The sequence below is a fragment of the Monodelphis domestica genome, chromosome 1, assembly GCF_027887165.1.
Source record: "Monodelphis domestica isolate mMonDom1 chromosome 1, mMonDom1.pri, whole genome shotgun sequence".
Taxonomy (NCBI): Eukaryota; Metazoa; Chordata; class Mammalia; order Didelphimorphia; family Didelphidae; genus Monodelphis; species Monodelphis domestica.
The window spans coordinates 406319731-406341327 of record NC_077227.1 but is presented as its reverse complement, the minus strand read 5'-3'; the positions used below and the strand labels follow the sequence as shown (position 1 = coordinate 406341327).

Genomic DNA, 21597 nt, shown 5'->3' with positions numbered 1-21597 from the left:
ATTAGTCTTTAAAGACTGCTGAAGAATTCGATTCAGTTTACAAAAAAATTTTAACGGGTTGTTAAGGAGTGGTGGTGCTTCCAGACCTAAGGAACTCTGTGAGCAAAGTCACTGGAGCTCAGAAATGAAGTTTTTCTGTTTGCTTTCTTTTTTTCCTCTGGGAGTACCAAATGTCAGGAGGTAATATGAGCCAAGTTTGACAGGTGTTGCCATATCTAAGCATGGAGGATCACAGAGAAAGAAACCATGCTTAGAACTGGGGGGGGGGGGGGGGGTTGGACAGAGTCTAGAGAGTCAAGGGATTTTGGCAATGAATGCTTCCTGGAAGAAGAAATCATGGAAGAGGTTTGGGAAGGCTATAAGAGCTATCCAAATCAACAAACATTTATTAAGAGCCTGCTTTATGCAAGACGCCTAGAGGTCTGCTGAATATATTTATATCTTCTGTCAGCTGGCCCCTTCTCATTCAATATTCTTGTTCTGGCCCGTATTACCTTTCTCCCAGACTAGGTTAAATGGGATCATAGATCTAGAGCAGGAAGAGATCTCAGAAACCATCAAATACAACCATCTCATTAAAAAAAATAGATAAAAGAAACTGAAGCTCAGAAAAGTTAAATAATTTACCCAAGGATGCACAGCTACTGATAAGTGCCAGAGATGGGATTAGAATCCAGATCCCCTGACTCAAGGGCAAAGCCCTCCACTGTCAGGCTTCCTTTCTTTCATTTATTTCCCTACACATAGTCTATGTTTCAGCCAAACTGGACCTCTCTTCATCCCCATTCTTGTTCCACCATTTCTCACCTACGTTGCATTGCTCATCCATTTCCCAAGGCTAAAATGGGCTTTCCCTCCTCCTACCACTGTGGGTTCTAGTCCTTCCCTTTCTTCAAAGCCTTCAGAGGCTACCTCCCCTACAAAGCCTTTCCTGCCCCACCCCAGCCTGTACCGCAGCTGGAAATGATCTCTCCCTCCCCAGATGTTTTTTATCTGCCTTTGTCTGGGCTTCTCCTTTTGGGTTTCTCCCTTATATCAACGTTATTTGAGAATTTCTGTCTCAGCACCCATTAGATCCCAAGCTCCTTGAGAACAAGGACTGTCATGGCCATCTTTGTAGGCTCTTGTACTTAGGAGGTATTTTTTCAATGCTTCCTGAGATCTCTGGGAGACCCCATTTCCATGCATCACCTCCTCTGGCGTACACTGAAATAATCCTGGCTCTGTCCCAATAGCCCCCGGAGCCGGGGCAGCTCCCCCAGGTGGTAAAAAGAGAGACTGAGCGCTTTGTCCGTCTGGTTCCCATTCCCAGGGGGTGGGAGCAGCTGGCTGAGGGGGAGGCACTTGGAATAACAAGCCCAAAGCCTTGGGATTAGTCAGCGGATGGCCTCAGCACTACATAAACAAGCCAGCGCTGGGTGGAGTAGTGAGCACCCTGTGGCTGGACTGGGAAGGAGGCTGAAGAGCCTGCCAAGAGAAGGAAGCATTCAGAGGAGGGATAATGGGTTGGCTGTTTTGGCAACCTGGTTAACATGAGGGGCAGAGCCCTCCCTTCGGAGAGTTCACCGGGGCTCAGTGCCCGCTTCTGCAGGCAGGCTGCCTGCTTCCCCAGCATGAGGCGCCCTTCTGGAGACAAGACTCGATTCAGTTCACGTGGACAGGCTTTTACTAATCATCTACTGTGTGCCAGGCACTAGAGGCACAAAGGAAAAACAAAATAAATAGTCTTTGCCCCCTGAGGATTATCCATTACACAGGGCATGACAGCACCTCTTCTCACCTCTCCCCAAAGAGCTGAAAGGTTTATTTGTGAGACCTTGGATAAATCACTTAATCCTTTTGGACCCCAATAAAATGAGGAATTAAAACATCCTTTGCAGCTCAAACTCTATTATTCTGTGATGTTGCTGCCTAGAAACTCTCCCTTTGCAGTCTGAGAGAGCAACTCTCCCAAAGGTTTCTAGTGTTCTAGTTTATTCACTCATTCAACAGATATTTATTAAACTCCTACTGTGTGCAGTGGGGGCGGAGGGAGAAGATGCCAGAGTGGACTTGTCTTCATGGAGTTTATAGTGTAGTAGTGACCTCCCTGCCTTCTGATAAGAGAGTAGATCTCTCCTGGGTAGATAGAGAGCTGGCCTTGGAGCCAGGAAGATCCAGGTCCAGAGGTTGCTAGTTAATTGTGTCTTGGTTGTATGATTGCCCCTAAGCAAGTCTTAATCTCTCAGCATCCTCCAAAATTATCTTAAGAGACCATAATGAAATCACAGAATTATTTCCATACCACCCCACCACCACCAATCAAACAAATCCCACTTATGGAAACTTCCCTTTAAACTTGGCAAAGTTGGAAGGGAGTCAGTAGCAAGGGATGAAACTAAAAATCATATTGATAAAACAGGGACAGCATACTGGACCCCACCCCCATTAGGCAATTATTATACAATGGAAAGATTTTACATTGGCTCTGGAGTCAAAGGACCTAAGTTCAAATTCTGCCTCTGACATTGACCATCTGGTCTAGCTCCCACTCTCCCAAGAAGAGCAAGTGCCTAAAAGACCTCAGATTCAGTTTTTTCACTAATAAAAATAAACAAATCAGGAGCAGCTAGATGGCTCAGTGGATAAAGAGTCAGACTTGTGTAAAAATCAAAATTAATGTGCAACACTAAAATAATCATATTTTAAGAGATTTATTAATAAAAAGGAACCAACATTTTTAAAAACCACATGCCCATGGCTAATCAGCCTGTTCAAAATCCTTGCTTACCACCACAGTTGCCAACAGGAAGTAAAAAGGCCAGATGAGGAATGCCCACTGAATTTATTCTTCTGTCTGCAGGAAGTACATGATGACAGGAAGTCAGTGGGCTCCTGGGAAATGCAGTTTTTAGGGTAATCGATTTCCAATGACATGCCTAGAAAAGGAAGGGTCTGAATTCAAATCTTGTTCAGAGACTTCTTAGCTTTGTGACCCTGGGCAAGTCACTTAACTATCAAATAAAAATAAACAAATTGGACCAGCTGGCTTTCATTGAGGCCCTGTCTAGATCTAGGGCTATGCTGATATGAATCTTGACTCTACTAACTTGCTCTTTGGGTGACCATGGCACTCAGTGAACCTGAATTTCTTCAAGTATAAAATTACAATGATACTTGTCCTATCTACTTGACAGGGTCATTGTGAGGGAAATGTTTTGTAAGCCTTTTAAAAGAAAATTAATTCTGGGTTCAAGGAAAATTTGAGCATTTCCAAATATAAAATATAACATAAAAGAACCTTAAATCTCAATTTCATATAGTTTGCTTTTTAAACATATAAAGGTTCATCATGTTTCTTCCTTTCTTTTTAAACTCTTGCCTTCTGTCTTAGTATCAATAAGAAAGAACAGTGGCAAGGGCTAGGCAATTGGGGTTAAGTAACTTGCCCAAAGTCACTTAGTTAGGAAACATCTGAGGCTAGGTTTGATCTCAGGTCCTCCTAACTCAAGGCCTGATGCTTTATCCACTGTGCTACTGGAATAGAGGAATCCCAAATCAGAAAAAATATAGGAAGAATTCCTCAATCCTGGACCCCAGTAATGCTGGTGATGGAAGAAAGCTGGCATTGGTGCAACCACAGGAAAAAAACTACATTAACAAAGAATTCTTTAAAAGATATATTTCCTTCTGTTTTAGATGTATCTCCCCTAGTTTAATGATAAGGGCTTTAGCCAATGTATATCTTCTGCTTGTACTTCAAACATCACTAGATTCTCTTAGATATGCAACTCGCCCACCTTTATGATCAGGGCTTACTGTGTCATAAATGATGTATTTAAATAAATAAAGTTTATTTGGAAAAACAAAAAGATCAAGAATATCCATGGAAATAATGAAAAAAGAAATACAAAGGAAGGTGGCCTTGCAGTACCAGATCTCAAACTATACTATAAAGCAATATAATATAATAAACCAAAACAATTTGATACTGGCTAAGAGATAGAAAGGAGGATCAGTGGAATAGACTTGGGGTAAGTGACCTCAGCAAGACATGATGAGCCCAAACCCACTATTTGATAAAAACTGCTGGGAAAATTGAAAAACAGTATGGGAGAGATTAGGTTTACACCCTACACCAAGATAAATTCAGAATGGGTGAACAACTTGAACATAAAGAAGGAAACTATAAGTAAATTTGGTGAACACAGAATAGTATACATGTCAGATCTTTAAGAAAGGAAAGATTTTAAGACTAAGCAAGAGTTGGAAAAAATTACAAAATAAATAATTTTTTATCACATTAAATTAAAAAAGTTTTGTACAAAACCAATGCAATCAAAATTAGAAGGGAAGCAACAAATTGGGAAATAATCTTTATAACAAAAACCTCTAGCAAAGGTCTAATCACTCAAATTTATAAGGAGCTAAATCAATTGTACAAAAAATCAAGCCATTCTCCAATTGATAAATGGGCAAGGGACATGAATAGGCAATTTTCAGTTAAAGAAATAAAAACTATTAATAAGCACATGAAAAAGTGCTCTACATCTCTTATAATCAGAGAGATGCAAATCAAAACAACTCTGAGGTATCACTCACACCTAGCAGATTGGCTAACATGACAGCTATGGAAATTAATAAATGCTGGAGGGGATGTGTCAAAGTTGGGACATTAATGCATTGCTGGTGGAGTTGTAAACTGATCCAACCATTCTGGACAGCAATTTGGAACTATGCCCAAAGGGTGCTAAAAGACTGTCTGCCCTTTGATCCAGCCATAGCACTGCTGGGTCTGTACCCCAAAGAGATAGTAAGGAAAAAGACTTGTACAAGAATATTCATAGCTGCGCTCTTTGTGGTAGCAAAAAATTGGAAAATGGGGGGATGCCCCTCACTTGGGGAATGGCAGAACAAATTGTGGTATCTGTTGGTGATGGAATACTATTGTGCTCAAAGGAAAAATGAACTGGAGGAATTCCATGTGAACTGGAACACACTCCAGGAAGTGATGCAGAGTAAAAGGAGCAGAACCAGGAGAACATTGTACACAGAGACTGATACACTGAGGTACAATCTAATGTAATGAACTTCTCTACTAGCAGCAATGCAATGACTCAGGACAATTCTGAGGGACATATGAGAAAGAACACTATCCACATCCAGAGAAAGAACTGTGGGAAAAGAAACACCAAAAAAAAAAAAAACTGCTTGATCACATGGGTCTATTGGGGATATGACTGGGGAAGTAGACTCTAAAAGATCACCCTAGTGCAAATATTAATAATATGGAAATAGGTCTTGATCAGTGACATATTAAACCCAGTGGAGGGGCAGCTGGGTAGCTCAGTGGATTGAGAGCTAGGCCTAGAGACGGGAGGTCCTAGGTTCAAATCTGGCCTCTGCCACTTCCCAGCTTTGTGACCCTGGGCAAGTCACTTGACCCCCATTGCCTAGCCCTTACCACTCTTCTGCCTTGGAGCCAATACACAGTATTGACTCCAAGACAGAAGGTAAGGGTTTTAATTAAAAAAAAAAAATTAAACCCAGTGGAATTGTGCATCAGATAAGAGAGGGGAGGGAAAGAACATGAGTCTTGTAACCATGGAAAAACATTCTAAATCATCTAATTAAATAAAATTTTCAAAACAACAACAATGTATAACTGTGCCAGACCCAAGCCACCTCACACCTAATCCCCTTTGTTTGACCCCCTCCCCACCTTCCTTTCAGGTCAAAAATTCTCTATTCCTTTAAAGTATAAAAATCCTGGATTCCTCCCCAAACAAGGCAGACTCCACCTGCACCTGCCTCCCAGCCATTCATTTAATAAATTCCTCTATTTTTAAAGATTCATCAGAGCCTGGTGATTCTTTAAGTGGGCACCCTCCTGATAACATCAGATAACATCAAGCTCTCCCACCTAGTACCTCATACCATATAACTTTCAAAACTATCCTGCTTGCCTGTGCTTCTTTTCTGAGCTGCCTGCTAGTCTCTTTTGAGGACTGAAAAAAAAGAAAATTTTTCAATGGCCCCTTTTATTTTCTTTTGTATCATTCTTGCTAGCCTTTCTCCTTGCAAAAGTACTGCGTATCCAATTTAAAAAAAAATTGCATTTATTTGTTTATTCATTAAAATACTCATTTAACTCCTTTCCTCCTTGCCCTACCCCCATTAAAAAAGAAGAAAAAAACCACTTGTAACAGATAAGCATAACGAAGCAAGAACAAATTCATCTTGTGGCCATGTCTAAAAGTATATGTGGAAGCTGAAGTTTGTTTTGTTCATGACTTTTCCCTCTTTTGTAGTATCTTCCCTCTTTACCACTCCTAGTTTTCTCTAGACTCTTGTGTTTACATTTCTGAATTTCTTCTAGGTGATAGTCTTTTCATCAAGAGAGTTCAAAACTCCTCTATTTCATTAAAGATCCATTTCCCCCTGAAAAATTACATTCAGGTTTACAGGTGAAATTATTCTTAATTGTAAGTCTTAGGGTTTTCCTTTAATGTGCTGTATGTTTAGTAGGCATTTCCAGGGTTGTTGTTTGTTTATTTGGCTTTGTGGGGGGGGGGGGGAGGTGAGTGTGTGTGTGTTTGTGTGTGTGTGTGTGTGTGTGTGTGTGTGTGTGTGTGTGTGTGATCCTGACTCTCCAGAAGCTCTGGATTTCATCTATAACATTGCTGGGTTGACTCCCCCAACCCCCAAATTAAGATCACTCAACAAAAGTTACCAATTCTCCCCTCCTCATTTTATACCTTTCAAACCTTCCCCACCACCACCAATGTCTCCCTTCATTCTCATCTTAAATAAGTAGGCATCCCTTCTCCTTGCTAAGGCCAGTATCTTCATGTGTCCCCTTGATCCTATCCCCTGACTTCTTCTCTAGCAGATTGTCTTGACCACCATCCCATTGTCCCTTATCTTAAGTCTCTCCCTTTCTGCTGGCTCTTTCGCAACCGCCTAAAAATATGTCAATAGTTCCTCTATCCTTAAAAAAAAAAGAAAGAAAGAAAACTCTCACTTGCTCCTTCCATCCTCTCTAGATATTCTCCTGCATCTATCTTCCCATTTATATTTGACCTTGAAAAAATCATCTACATTACATCACTTCCTTTCCTCTTGCTCAATTCTAAATTCTCTGCCATCTTACTTCCAACCTCTCTACATTCTTTCAAAACCACCCTCTCCAGTTACCAGTGATTTCTTAGTTACCAAATCCATGGCCTATTCTCAATCCTCATCCTTTCTGACCTCTCTGAAGCTTTTGAAACTTTTGATCACCTTCTCTTCCTGGATAGTTTAGGTTTTGACAGATGAAGAAACTGAGGTAAATAGGGTTAAGTGACTTGCCCAGGGTCACACAGCTAGTAAACATCTGAGGTCAAATATGAACTTGGGAAGATGAGTCTTTCTAGATCTAGATCCAGCACTTTGTCCACTGCACCACCCAGCTGCCCCATTCAGTAGTTCTCTCAAGCTCAATTTCCAAAACAGAATTCATTATCTTTCCCCCAAATCTTCCTCTTTTGAATTCCTCTGTTAGTGATGTGGGCACTTTCATTCTCCCAGTCATCCTGGTCCACAAATATTCACCTCACGTGTCCCATCTGTTACCAAGTCTTGTCATTTTTACCTTCACAACATCTCTTCTACACATTCCATTTTTTCCATTCACACCCTAATTTTCCATGGTTCAAGCCTCTACCACCTCTTACTTGCAACAACCTTCTCTCAAGTCTTCCTCTCTATAGCCTCTCCCTACTGCGATCCATCCTCCCCTCAGCTGTCAAAGGTGATTTTTCTAAAGTTTTGGCCTGATTATGTCAACCTCCCCCAAGCAGCCCCAATCAGTGAGTTCCAGGGTCTCCCTTTCACCTCCAGGATCAAATATAAAATCCTTAGTTTGATATTTTAAATGTTTCATAATTTATCCCCTTCCTACCTTTGTAGTCTTCTTATACTTACTCTCCTGCTATGATTCAGCTACAATGGCCTAAAAATTGTTCCTCCCACACTATACTCCATCTACTAACTCCATGTCTTTGTATTAGTTGTACCCCTGGAATTCTTTGTCCCTTCACCTGTACCCCTGGGTTTCTCTGGTTTTCTTCAAGATGCAGCTCAAGTTTCACCTTCTATAGTTCTCCCAGCTGCCCAAACCTTCCCCTCTGAGATTATCTTTCCTCTACTTTAAAACCCTTACCTTCCTTCTTAGAATCAATACTGTGTCTTGATTCTAAGGCAGAAGAGTGGTAAGAGCTAGGGAACTGGGATTAAGTGACTTGCCCAGGGTCACACAGCTAGGAAGTGTCTGAGGTCAGATTTGAACCCAGGACCTCCCATCTCTAGGTCTGGCTCTCAATTCACTGAACCACCCCAGCTGCCCCTACTTTCATCTACTTTAAAGGGATTGAGTGTCACTGCTGTGGTCCCGGTACATGTGCTAGGGCTTCACACAACAAATTTGTTCTTAGCAATAGTTACTCTTGGTAGCAGTGCCTATAATAGGCCTGGTAGCCAGTATCAGCCTTGTCAAGAGCCCCAGCCTATCCCTGTAGACACATGCAGGAGGTACTAGGAATCTGACTCCTATAAACCCATTATCTTCCTCTCTCCAAGCCCAGTATTTTCTTCTCCTCTCTCCAACTTCTAAGACTATGATCTCACCTTAGGAAGATCTTTTTATTTTCACCCCACTTCCTTTACCCAATGAAAATGACAACCTATTGGCTCTTAGCCTCACGAGTCCAGATGAGGATCTCCATCCTTTAGTACACATGTTAACCATCACCCTTTATGCCTCTTCATTGTTCTCCTTAAAGATGTCTCCAATCAGTCTGAGCAGTGTCTCCAGTCAGAGCCAGTGAAGATTACTTTGATACTATTGCTAATAAGTTGACTGGCCAGCAGCCACCATGCTTTTTCCTGCTATCTTTCCCCATGGGCTCATGGGATTATTGAGAAGCTCAAATGAATTAACATATATAAATCACTTTACCTACCCTAAAGCACTATATAAATATATATATATAATATAAATATAGATGTTATTATTATTAAGCTTTTTGGCTTCTATATCTCACAGCTGACTTAGCTGAACTGAGCTGAGAAGACATATTTAGAAGGCTTTTATGTGGGACTAGATTCGTTCCAATTGGTCCCAAAGGGGGTAACCAAGAGTAATAGGAAGAAAGTGTAAAGAAACAAATTTATACTTGATGTCAGGAAAAACATCTTAATAATTAGAGCTGTCCAAAAGTATAATGGGTGACCTAGAAAGGTACCCTCTCTCTCTTGGATGTCTTCAGGCAGAAGCTGCATGACCATTTGAGTTGTACTAGACCACCACTGAAGTCTCTTCCAATTCCTTTCTTTTTTAATCCTGATTCTATGATTTTGAATGAATTTGGATAATTCTATGATTTTGAATGAATTTGGATAATTAGAAAAATGATGCTTCCCAAGCAGTAATAGGGAAGTTTAGGAGAGGGGCAATTTTGGTGAGGAAGATAATGAGTTCTGTTGTAGACATGTTTACTTTGAGATGCCCACAGGACATCCAAGGGAAGTTATCCAGCAGGTAATTGATTATGTATGACAATAATTAAGGAATGGGATTAAGGGTAGGTATGTAGAAATAGAATTCATATGTACAGAAATAATCATTTAGTTGAACAAATAAGACTGATGAAAACAGAGAAAAAGAAAAAAGGAAGGAAGGAAGGAAGGAAGGAAGGAAGGAAGGAAGGAAGGAAGGAAGGAAGGAAGGAAGGAAGGAAGGAAGGAAGGAAGGAAGGAAGGAGAAAAAGAGAAGAGGAGAAAGAAGAGTAGGAGGGAAGAGGAGAGGGAGAGGGAGAATTACAACTTTACTGATTACATTGTGAGTTTGGGCAAGTGACATCCTCTTTGGAGTCCAATGTCTTCATCTTTAAAAAGAAAGGGTTGAGGGGCAACTGGGTGGCTCAGTGGCTTGAGAGCCAGGCCTAGATATGGGAGGTCTTGGGTTTCAATCTGGTCTTAGACATGTCCTAGCTGTGTGACCCTGGGCAAATCACTCCCCTCCCCCATTGCATAGCCCTTAACACTCTTCTGCCTTAGTGAGGATTTAAAAAAGAAAGAATGAAAAGGAAAGGAAAGGAAAGGAAAGAAAAGAAAAGAAAAGAAAAGAAAAGAAAAGAAAAGAAAAGAAAAGAAAAGAAAAGAAAAGAAAAGAAAAGAAAAGAAAAGAAAAGAAAAGAAAAGAAAAGAAAAGATTAAACTAGATCACCTCCAAGATCCCTTTCCATTTAAAATCTATGATCCTGTCACTTTATGAAAAGAAAGAGATATGGAGGATTATCACTTGAGGGGATACCAGGAAAAAAATGAAGATTTCTAAGGATAAGGTAAGAAGACTCAGGTATGTTTGTCAGTATCAGAGAAAGAAATAATAAATAGAAAAAACCAAAGATGAGAGAAAAGATAATGATCATGGGGACAAGCCCCAGAAAAAGTTGGATATCCTTATGTGAATGTTCCACTGGCATCCCATACTCAGCATGTCTAAAATTTAGCTCCTTACACTGTCCCCAAATCCACTGCATTCCAAACTTTCCAGTTCTGTTGAGGGTACCACCATTCTTCCAGTTACCCAAATGAACACTAGCTTGTCTTTAAATCTTTCCCCTTCCTTATGCCTCACACCTGATTTTCTGTCAAGTCTTGACAATTCTGTTTCGAAAACATCACTTACATTTGCTTCTTCTCTCCATTCACATGAGTATTCACAGCTCAGGCCCTCATCACTTCTCCTCTGGATTGTTGCAGGTATCCCCATTTTGTCTCCCCAATTCCAGACTCTTCCTTGTCTCCAATCAATCCTATATTCTAGTGGTCAAATTAATACTCTTAAAACACATTTCTGACAACCTCATCACCTTAGCTAAAAGTCTTCTATTGATCCCTATTGCATTTAAAGTAATATGAAAAACTCCTCAGCCTAGCTCCCTATAACCTAGCTCCCATCTATCCTTTCAAACTTTCCATATTACTTTCCCTTAACCACATTCCAGCCAAAATAGGCTTTTCAGTAAACCTAAGATGTTATCTCTGATGCCCTTTCTCAGGCTATTTCCTCTCATACTTCCCATGCCTTCCTTCTACCTCTTGGAATCCTTGACCTCCTTTGGGTTAGATCTCATGTCCCACTTCTTTAAATGATCAGCCTAGTTCAATTATCAATTATATGGAAATAGATCTTGATCAATGATACATGTAAAACCCAGTGGAATTGTACATTGGCTTGGGGGGAGGGGAGGGGAAAAACATGAATCATGTAACCATGGAAAAATATTCTAAATTAATTAAATACAATTTTTCAAGAAAAATAAAAGAAAAGCTTTCCTAGTCCAGCCCCCCCACCAACCCCACCACAGTCCTTGGCTCTCTCTTCCTTATGTAATTACTTTGTATATGGAGTATTCAGGAAGACTAGCACCTCTGGTGTGAGGACTTGCTGAGTCCTTTCCTGGACTGGGGGTTAGGCCACCTTTGGTGACTACCAAACTCATCCAACTCTCACTTGTAGCTCCATGAGACTTATAAGTGCAGTGGCCACATCCTGGTAGAACCATCTCAGCAGATGAGCTAAACCAAATTGAGGCTAAGTGATAGACCTCAAACCCATTGGTGAGTCCAAGAGATGTCTACCCCAAGCCCATGAAGACTTTCCCTGGCAGAACAAGCAGATGAGAATGATTTGTTCCAATGGTTATCAAGGTGGCTGAAGCATCCCTAAAGCCTAGACCTTGACCAGACATCAAAGATGCCAAAGTCATCACCAGTCATCTTGACTTGTCCTGCCACTGGACATCAATGATTTGGAAGAGTGAGACTGACAACTTTGTGCAACTCTGTCTCACTTAAAGCCAATTTATGCTTAAATCAAGACATCACCCTCAAGATGTCACTGCTCCTCTTTGAAACAAAGGGCAGACAATGATTTTGTGTGAACTAAATCTGGGTTTGCATTACATAATTTATCCCAAAGTAGGATAGAAGCTACTTGAGGACAAGGGCAGATGGCTTCATTTTTGTCACTATATCTCCACCATCTAGCACAATACCTTACACATAGTAGACAATAAAAATGTATTAAACTGAATTGATTTGAAAAGAATTAATGGTGGAATTTGGGACATGAGAAGTTGGTAACAAAGTAACTAGAAGTTGGATAGATAGGTTCTTCCTAGCTACCTACATAATATGGTTGGAGAGATGTAATCTACTTTACCTTCTTTACCACTATAGAGAGGGATGGGGGAAAGTTTTGAAAATAGTCCTACCTTCAGGAAAAAACTGGTTTTAGGAGTTAGTTCCTTCTCCTTAGGAATTCAGCAAACATTTATAGAGCACCTGCTACATGCCAGACCCTGGGTTTAGCACTTTGTGGGAAAACATAAAGATGAATCATTTGTTTTCTCTGTCTTCATAGAGCTTCCAGAAGAACTGGGATAATATGATAATATGATTTGGGTATGAGCAATGCCTCTATATTTTCTCTCTTTATCACTGAGAATTGACCTGAGACTTGGATTCTAGATATTCCACTCAGCCTCTATCTCCTGGAAATTCCTCCTATTTAAATAAATCTCTTGAAAAAAATTCATAAAGGAAGCAAACCTCTTATTTAGATTAGGAAGCAAAATAATAAGAACACCAAAATTAAGGAGATACAAGCATCCCCCATGGTCAAGGTTTTCCCCCTGACTAGAAGATAATCTCTTCCCTATGTTGCTTCTATGCTCATGGGAGTGGAATTAGATAGTTTTCCTCTGATTCCAAATGCAGTAAAAGAATCTCTTGGAGTATACTGATTATGCTTCCTTCTCAGATTGTCATGGAATCTTTGGCTACTTCATGTGTTAATTCCTCATATCATGGGACTTGATCTGCACCAATAAGATCATAACAAAGTTCACTCTGACTTAAATAGGGTACAAGGGAGAGACTATTGCCTACTCCATCTCAGCTTTAAGGATGAAATGGCAACTCATACCCACATTGTTTCTGTTCAGAGCTCAGGCTGGAGTAACCTGCTTCAGTTATAATAATACAAAACAATACAAAAATGCATAAGGATAGGCAAAGTACTATGAATATTCAAAATGGGATTACATTTGGTTGGGGGGATCAGGGAAAGCTTCAAGGAGGTGGCATTGAATCTAACCTAATTTTACAGATGAGGGCATTGAGGCTAAGTGACTTTCCCAGGATCACACAGCTTATATCTAAAGTAGAATTTGAATCCAGCTCTTCCTGACTTCAAGTCCTGTGCTCTATCTACTACTCCATGGTATTTTTATGTGGATCATTAAGAATAGATAGGATCTCTATTGAGAGAAGGATAGACAGTATACATTCTGGACAGAAGAAAAAGAACAAAGGCAGGTAAGATATATTCTGGGTCTTCAATTCAACTCAATCCAATTTAAGAAACACTCATTAAGCACTTACAGTGTCCTAAGTGCTAGGGATACAAAGAGAGACCAAAAAAAATATTTCCTGCCCTCAGGATCCTTACAATTTAATGGGGGGATTTTTTTTAATTTTTTTGTTATTGCTATTGTTCAGTTATGTCTAAATCTTCATGGTCCTATTTAGGGTTTTCTTGGCAAGAATACTGGAGTGGTTTGTCATTTCCTTCTTCAGGTCATTTTACTGATGATGAACTGAGGTAAACAGGTTAAGTGAATTGCCCAGTCACAAAGCTAGTAAGTGTCTGAAGTCACATTTGAATCCATCTCTTCCTGCCTCCAATCCTGACAGGAGATTTCTGGGTGTTTGGGGGTTCAAAGATTTTGTTCAGCTTAATCAGAGCAGTTGGAGGAAAAAAATAACATGAGATAAGGCTGAAAAGGAAGGATGCTGATAGATTGGGAAAGCCTTTGAATGTCAGGCTGGAGAGTTTAAACTTTTCCACCCAGGCAACTGAGAACAAGATTTCTGAGCAAAGGAAAGTGAAATGACCAGATCTGTTCATGAGGAAGATTGGGGTAGAATATAAATGCTGGATTAGAAAAGAAGGAAGCCTTAACTGAACAACAGACAGGACGCTTTTCTCCTTTCATCCAGTGTTCCCTGAGACTCCCCGGTCCTCCCCTAGCCATGCTACTGGGCTTTGAGATGGGGATTCCATAACCCTCCAGCCGGTTGCAAAAGAGTTTCAGAAAGGGAATGTTCTGGCCAATTAGCCTGAGGCCTTTTCAGGGCTGGCAAAGGAGAGACAGCCATCCAGGGGCTCGGAATCGTGAGGTACGAAGGAAAGAAACTACTCTTGGAAAAAGAATGGTTAGAAAAACAAAACTGTGTGGGTGTCTTGTGTTCCTCTTGGCAAACACAGCCGGCGGCGGGCGGGTCGAGGACTCACAGACGCACACTAGGGGAGGGGGAACGACTGGGCTCCGTTGGCCAGGCAGGGCTGCCCCCTCCCCCCAGTCTGTTTCCCATCACCCCTCTACGAACAGAGCCCAGCCTTGGACCTCAGGAGGGAAGCCAGACGGGGGGCGGGAAGAGGGAAGCAGGGAAGGGGGGAGATTGGGGGCAGGGAGGGGTCTCACTTAGGGCTGCTACAACAGGGGCTGCTGTTCCTGGACGTGGGACGGGAAGGGGGTTTTGCAATGTAGAGGTTCAGGCTCAGACGAGAGCTAGACTGTGTTTTAAGACATCATTCCCAGACACCCTCCTCCCTTCTGCTTTTCCACTCCCCTCAGTCTCTCCTTAACAAGCCAACTTTCTTCTCTCTCTGCCTGTGAGGTTATACCTCCGTTCTCCGTCTCTCCGCGTCTTAGTTTCTCTTCTTCTCTCCTTCTGTTTTTGGTCTGGCTGTTTTCTTCTCCTCTATCTCTCCTTCCCTGTTTCTCTCTTTTCTATCTTCTTCTTCTTCTTCTTCTTCTTCTTCTTCTTCTTCTTCTTCTTCTTCTTCTTCTTTTCTTCTTCTTCTTCTTCTTCTTCTTCTTCTTCTTCTTCTTCTTCTTCTTCTTCTTCTTCTTCTTCTTCTTCTTCTTCTTCTTCTTCTTCTTCTTCTTCTTCTTCTTCTTCTTTCTTCTCTTCCTTCCTCCTCCTCTCCTCCTCTTCCTCCATCTCTGTCTCTTTCTGTCCCATCTTCCTCTCACCCTTTTTACCCCGTTTCCCAGAGATGAAGGAGGAGAGAGCACTAGCTCCTGGTTCACAGGTTTTCTCTTCAGCACTGGCAGCCCTGGAAAGGACATGGGACTGATGGATGGGGAGGGAGGGGACAGAGGAGAGGTCCTCACCGTTCTGCCAATGTGGACACCTGGATTTGGGGAAGACCTGCCCACCAACCACCAGCTACTCACAAGGATTGGACAGGAATGCAAGGAGGCGCCCCCTCAGGAGAAAATGGAAATGAGAATATGCACTGACCCCTCTGCTGAACTGATGGAAAGGAAGCTGGCTGGCTCTTGGACTCCTTCTCCTTAGCCAGTTGCTCCCCTACCTGCTTCCACTGCCCATAAACAACATGGTAATACTTTTCCTCTTTTTCTTAGGCCTCTTTCTCTTCTGTTTCTCAGGTTGTGTGAATGAGTGACTTTAGAGACCAGAAACATGGGGTTCAGAGTCCTTAGGAACAGGAGAAAGAAGAGGGAATAATAGGCAAAGGAAGTGGTTACCTAGGGCCCAAAGCCTAAGTTGGGAGGGGGTTGCTGCTTTTTAATAATACTTTTTAATAGGGACCGTGTATTTAATACCAGAAAAAGCTGTCTCTGGGATGGATAAATGTTGATTTTGCGCCCATTTGTATCACAGCAAAGATTCTCAGGGACTCGAGTCCAATGAATCAGTATTTTTCAAAAGCTCTGGAAAATGTGAGACTATAGTATTTTGGTTCAGTATTTTGTGCTTCCAGTTTGGGACGGGCTTCTGGAACAGAGAACTGAGATTTTAGCCCAATTCTACAGACTCAGGAAACTTGGATGGACTGGGATAAACAACTAGTGTCTGAATGAAAACTTTGGTGGTTTTTAAATTCCTGGCTCTTTGACTTATGTTTGAGAATTCTGTGCCCACACATGAGAGTTAGCATGGTAGCATAGTTGCTATATTGCCATCAAGAAGATCTGAGTTGAAATCCTGCTTCTATACATGAGAACATATGCAAATCACTTAGCTTCCCAGGCAATTCTTTAAGACTAGAAATTACACAAAAGATTATCAACTGTATTGGTAGAAGGGGTTTCCATGTTAAATGAAGTTTAATTTAATTACCCATTAAATTGCAGAGGGGGGCAGTTTTCCCTTCCCTACCAAGAAAGAAGAAGCACCCAAACACAAGATTATTATGTATATGGAGAGGCATTCACATCAGGACAAGGGACTGATGGATGCCAAGATTTAAAGGTACCTATAAGACCTTGTTCATTTAGTCTCATTGGCTTCCATTTCCTCATTTGTAAAATGAGTGGATTGTACTCAATGATCTCTGAGGTCTTTCTAGCTCTAATCTTCGACCTCTATAATGAACTTATATGAATTCACTTAAATGGAAGGAAACACAAGGGACTAGGAGAACTTTTAATTTGGAGTTAGAACATCTGGGTTTGAATATTGACTTTGCTATTTACTGCTTTGGTGACCTTGGGAAGTCACATCTCCTTTCTTTGAGTCTTGTTCCTGACTGAAAGATCTCTTAAGGTCCTTTCTGCTTTAAATCTAACAATCTGATAATTCTCTCCAGGAAGCATTTGGACATCTTCTCCAAAGCTCTAATCAGAACCTTGAAAGAATTTGCCAAGTCTAGGGCATCTAGGTGGCACAGTGGATAGAGCACTGGACTTGGAGTCAAAGAGACTTGAGTTCAAATTTGACCTCAGACACTAGCTATGTGACCTTGGGCAAGTCACTTAATAGCTCTCAGCCTCAGTAAATTGGGGATAATTATAGCACCTATTTCACAGGACGATTGTGAAAAAAGAAGTAATTCATTCAAAACTTTGCAAACCTTAAAGCTTCTAGAAATATAATATAAATGCTACCTATTATATGCTAGTTATCTCATATAAATGGCAGATTTTAGTATTATTCAAATTTTTTCAAGTATTAGTCAGTTCTGGGTACCAGAAATGTTCACAGAGACTCAGATCAAAACTGAAAAACAAGGGTCAGACTTTCCATAACCATCAAAGAATGAATTCTGAGCAACAGAGTTGAAGTTGGAGTCCCTGAGTAGAAATTCCAACTTCCACTTATTACCTAGGTCATTTAGGGCAAATACTTTCCTTTCTCTAGGCCTGAGAAAGGAGGAGTTCTTTAAAAACTTAAAAATTATGTTAAAAGGAAACAAATCTAAAGAGGTATGGGAGTGGGGGACAGAGTTAAAATATTATCAATTATGAGATTTAGTGGAGAACAGACCAAGGGCTGCTTAACTATAGGTGGGAAATACCAAGAAATAGGCCAAGTTTTCTGACTATGCTGGAATTTTGTGACATCAAATACAGCTGAGTACATGGGACCCTTGGCAAAGGCCTGAAGATTTTCCTATAATCCAGCAGTAATTTTTGCAAAAGGATGTGCTTTCTTCAAGTATCTCTTAGATTGCTAAATCCTTGACAACAGGGGTCATGTGGTGTTTTTCTTCTTTGTAATTCTCTCAGGGCCCAAAGGAGAAGGGAATTGTCGTTTCAATCATGTCCAAATCTTTGTGATCCCATTTGGAATTTTCAGAGCAAAGATATTTGAGTGGCTTGCTATTTCTGTTTCTAGATCATTTTACAGATGTGGAAACTAACACAAAAGTCAGTCCTTCATGTTGATTAGATGAAAGTATATGGTAAATATTTGTTTCTTTAATAATTGGGAAATATTCCTGATGGTCACTGAAGAGCAAACAAAAGGAAAACAAATTAAAGGAAACATTTCATTTCAACATTTCCTTAAGTGCCTAAGATGTACCAGGTGCTATTCTGAGAGTTGAGAATACAAAGACAAAAACATCATAGCCCCTGCCTTCCAGGAACTTTCATTCTATGACTGAATTAAAAAAAAAAAGGAGAATATCCCAACTCTCAGGGAAGTAAAGCTTAGCTTTGGAGGGTCCTCTGACCTAAAGTCATCTTTCCCCATGGTGTGGAAGTGGCCCTGGATTCAAGAAGGCTACTAATAGGATGCAAGCTAGGGCTGCTCCTACCAAACTGGAAAGCCTTCAAAAATGGACTTGGAGACAGATGTGTCTTTCCATTGAGTGATAGGATATTGTTTGAAGAGGTTAGGAGCTGAAAATTGACCCTGAGGGATCTCCAGTCCCAGTAATTCACAAAGCTGACCATTAGGGCATGGAGGGATTGGAATGTGTATTCTAATACTCATAGGATCATGGCCACTTGAAGTCAATTTGGAGGCTTAATTTTAGAGATCTTTAAGAATAAAGCAATGGGGGTCAGGTAGGTGACTCAACTAGTAGAGAGCCAGGCCTAGAGATGGGAGGTCCTGGGTTCAAATTTGGTCTCAGACACTTCCTAGCTGTATGACCCTGGGCAAGTCACTTCCCATCCCCACCCCCACCCCCACCCACCCCCATTGCTTAGCCCTTACCACTTTTCTTCCTTGACAATACATAGTGATTCTAAGACAGAAGGTAAGGATTAAACATAATAATAATAAAGGGATGGTCCTTATTTCTGGGTACCTTGGATCCTCTGCCTAAAAGCCAAAGGATGGATGAGATAACTAGATGGACCAGGCTCCTAGGTCCAGAACCAGAAGGCACCTCAGAGGTCATCTAGTCTTCTCATTTTACAAATGAGGAGCGGAGGCTCATGGAAATGAGACGATTTGCTCAAGGTCACACAGGTAGTTTGTAGCAAAGGTAGATTCCCCTCCTAGAGCCAAGATTGTGTGACTTACTGCTATAAGTCATCGCCCATCTCTGACGTTCCAACACTCAGTTCAGCTTCGGTTGCTTAATGTCATACTATATCAAGAGTCAGTCAATCCAGCAGTAAACATATATTAAGCACCTGCTGTGTCCCAGGCTCTGAGTGAAGCACGGAGGAGGCAAAGGAAAATCCCAAACATCCCTTTCCCTCAAGCAACTTACCTTCTAGTGGGAGGAAGCAACATATGAATAACCAAATGTATACAAAGTACATACAGAGTAAATGCAAGCTAGCCTTCCAGTGGAAGTCGCTAGCAGCAGGGGAGACAGGGACAGGCCTGCAGAAAGTGAGGTTTGAGCTAAATCTCGGGGGAGCAAGGGATGCCAACAGGCAGGCGAGAGGAGAGGGTTCCAGACAAAGGAAGCAATTAGAGCTGAGAGATGCGGAATTAACGTATGCCAAAGCTACCCTCTGAGGGAATTGTTGATACAAAACTCAGGTTTTAATTTGAAACTCAAGAAAGCCCTGCTTCCATAAACACCTGGTGAGGGAGGGAGGGAAAAACAAACAAACAAGATGAATGAGTTTGTCAACCCCATTTCAACAGATTTGTTCCCAACAAACATCTACTGTGTACCAAGAGTGCTGTGCTGGGCTACGAGAGTTATGATACACTCCCCAAGCTCATGAGAAGAAAACACACACATCAATAACTTTTGAAAGTCTTTCGCAATATGGATCTTTGTAGAGTTGACTGATTTAAAGTTTGAGTTTTTTTTTTTCCTCAACTAGAATCATGATCTAAATCTCTTTCTACCCCGTCTGTTTCAAACTTCCCACCCCTCCGGCGCCCTCCTTTGGACCGTGTGCTCACATCCCTTTCTCCCTCTGTCACTTAACTTTCCTTTAAAACAAAGGTATTGGACTAGATCTCCGAGATTCCTTCTAGCTCTGAGCCTTGGAGTCCTGTGATCCCATGATCCTTTGCAGATGAATAGTTCAATGTATGGCCAACCTCCTGACCCAGTGAAGGAATGGAAATACATCTATTAAATTTCATTGAAACCATTTCCAGGGGTCCATGCCTGGCTAATGTATCCATTACAGGGCTCCAGGGGCCTTGCTATTCAGCTAATTAATCATGGGCTTAGACTCCCCAGGATTCCTTTAATATGTCCATTTTCCTATTCATTCTCTTTTCATGATCGGTAATAACTCGCATTTCTATAGCACTTTAAGGTTTGTAAAGCACTTTTCCCCCCATAGCCCTGTGAAGGAGGTGGTATAAATATAAGGAGCCCTCTTATAAACAAGGCAAACGGAGACTCCTCAGAGAGAAGTGATTTTACAGCAGGTAAGTGTCCAGGTCTTTTTATCCTTCATTTACTGCCGAGGTGCCAGTCTGGTTTTCTCATCATTTATGTCTGGCTTGAGTGCCTGGAACTACTGACTAGTAATCAAGCATAAGATTTAGAGACATTATTTTAAACCCTTACTTTCCGTCTTAGAATCAATACTAAGTGTTGATTCCAAGTCCGAAGAATGACAGGGGCTAGGCAATGAGGGGTTAAATGACTTACCCAGGGTCACACAGCCAGGAAGTATCTGAGGCCAATTTTAAACCCAGGACCTCTGGTCTACTGAGCTGTCCCTGGAACCATTTTAATTTGAAAAACTAACTGTTTCTTAAGTCACAGGCTGATTCTTAGAGCTGAGAGAATGTGTCAGTGGCACTGGACATGAATTAAATGGGTTCGGATTAGATGTCCTTCCCCATTTCAAATAATTGAGAAAAGACAGGTAGGAAAAGCTCTTTCTGGCATGATACAGGGAAAACAATATCAGCTCTGGAGTTAGAGGACTTGGATTCAAAACCTACTTCCGATGCTTATCTGTGTGACTTTTGAAAAGTCATGAATCTCTCTGGATTTTGTTTCTTTATTATATAGTGAGGAGTATGAACTACATGACTTCTGAGGTTGTTTCTAGATCTTTAATCCTCTGTTCTTGGAAGCTTGTACTCTTGAACAGGATCACTCATCATCATCTTGCTTTTCTTTTTCGCTTCTAAAATCTTGGCAGGTAGAAGGAGCTCAGGGAAAGGAGAGAACAGCACAGGCTGGAAGAGTCAGGGAGCATCCCCACCCACAAAGGAGAGTAGTAGGCTTGAACCTGGGACCTTGCATATTGAAAATTGGAGGAGGGGGGGATATTGGGTGGCGAAAGGGGAATAGAAATGTAGCATCCATGGGTTTTGTTAGCTCTTAGAACTCCAGGACAATTCTCTCACTGGCTTAATGCATCCTGCACACAACTGCCTAAAGCACAATGATATCTCCTAAACCATAGCACTATCTCATTTCAATGACTCCCCTTTGCCTTTGGGATCAAATGCAAACTCCTCTCTGGCATTCAAAGTCTTTACAATCTGGCTGCAGCCTACCTTTGCAGGCTTATTACATGTTACTCCTTTTCATTACCTCTACGGCCCAGCCAAACTGTCTTACTTTTTGTCCTATCCATCTGCTGACTCCAGACCTTTGTACGGGAAGTCTTCCATGCCTGGAATACATTCCCCCTTCTCTGACACCTCTTTGAAACTCAAACCAAATTCTACCTCCTACATGAAGCTTTTGCTTCTTCCAATCCCCCTTCAAAAATTACTTTTTTCTTTATTATTATTATTATTTTTATTTAGAATATTTTTCCATGGTTACATGATTCATGATTTTTCCCACCC

At 41.2% G+C, this 21597-nt stretch overlaps 1 protein-coding gene across 1 annotated transcript in view; it reads left to right on the top strand.

Annotated features, from left to right (window-relative positions):
• Positions 1-15368: 15368 nt before the first annotated feature.
• The window catches only part of KIAA1755 (KIAA1755 ortholog), a 78027-nt gene continuing 71798 nt past the window's right edge, over positions 15369-21597 (top strand). The window contains exon 1 of the mRNA XM_007474370.3: positions 15369-15505. Coding sequence (XP_007474432.2) covers positions 15503-15505 — 3 coding nt within the window. The 5' untranslated portion in view covers positions 15369-15502. The remainder of the gene's footprint in view (positions 15506-21597) is intronic.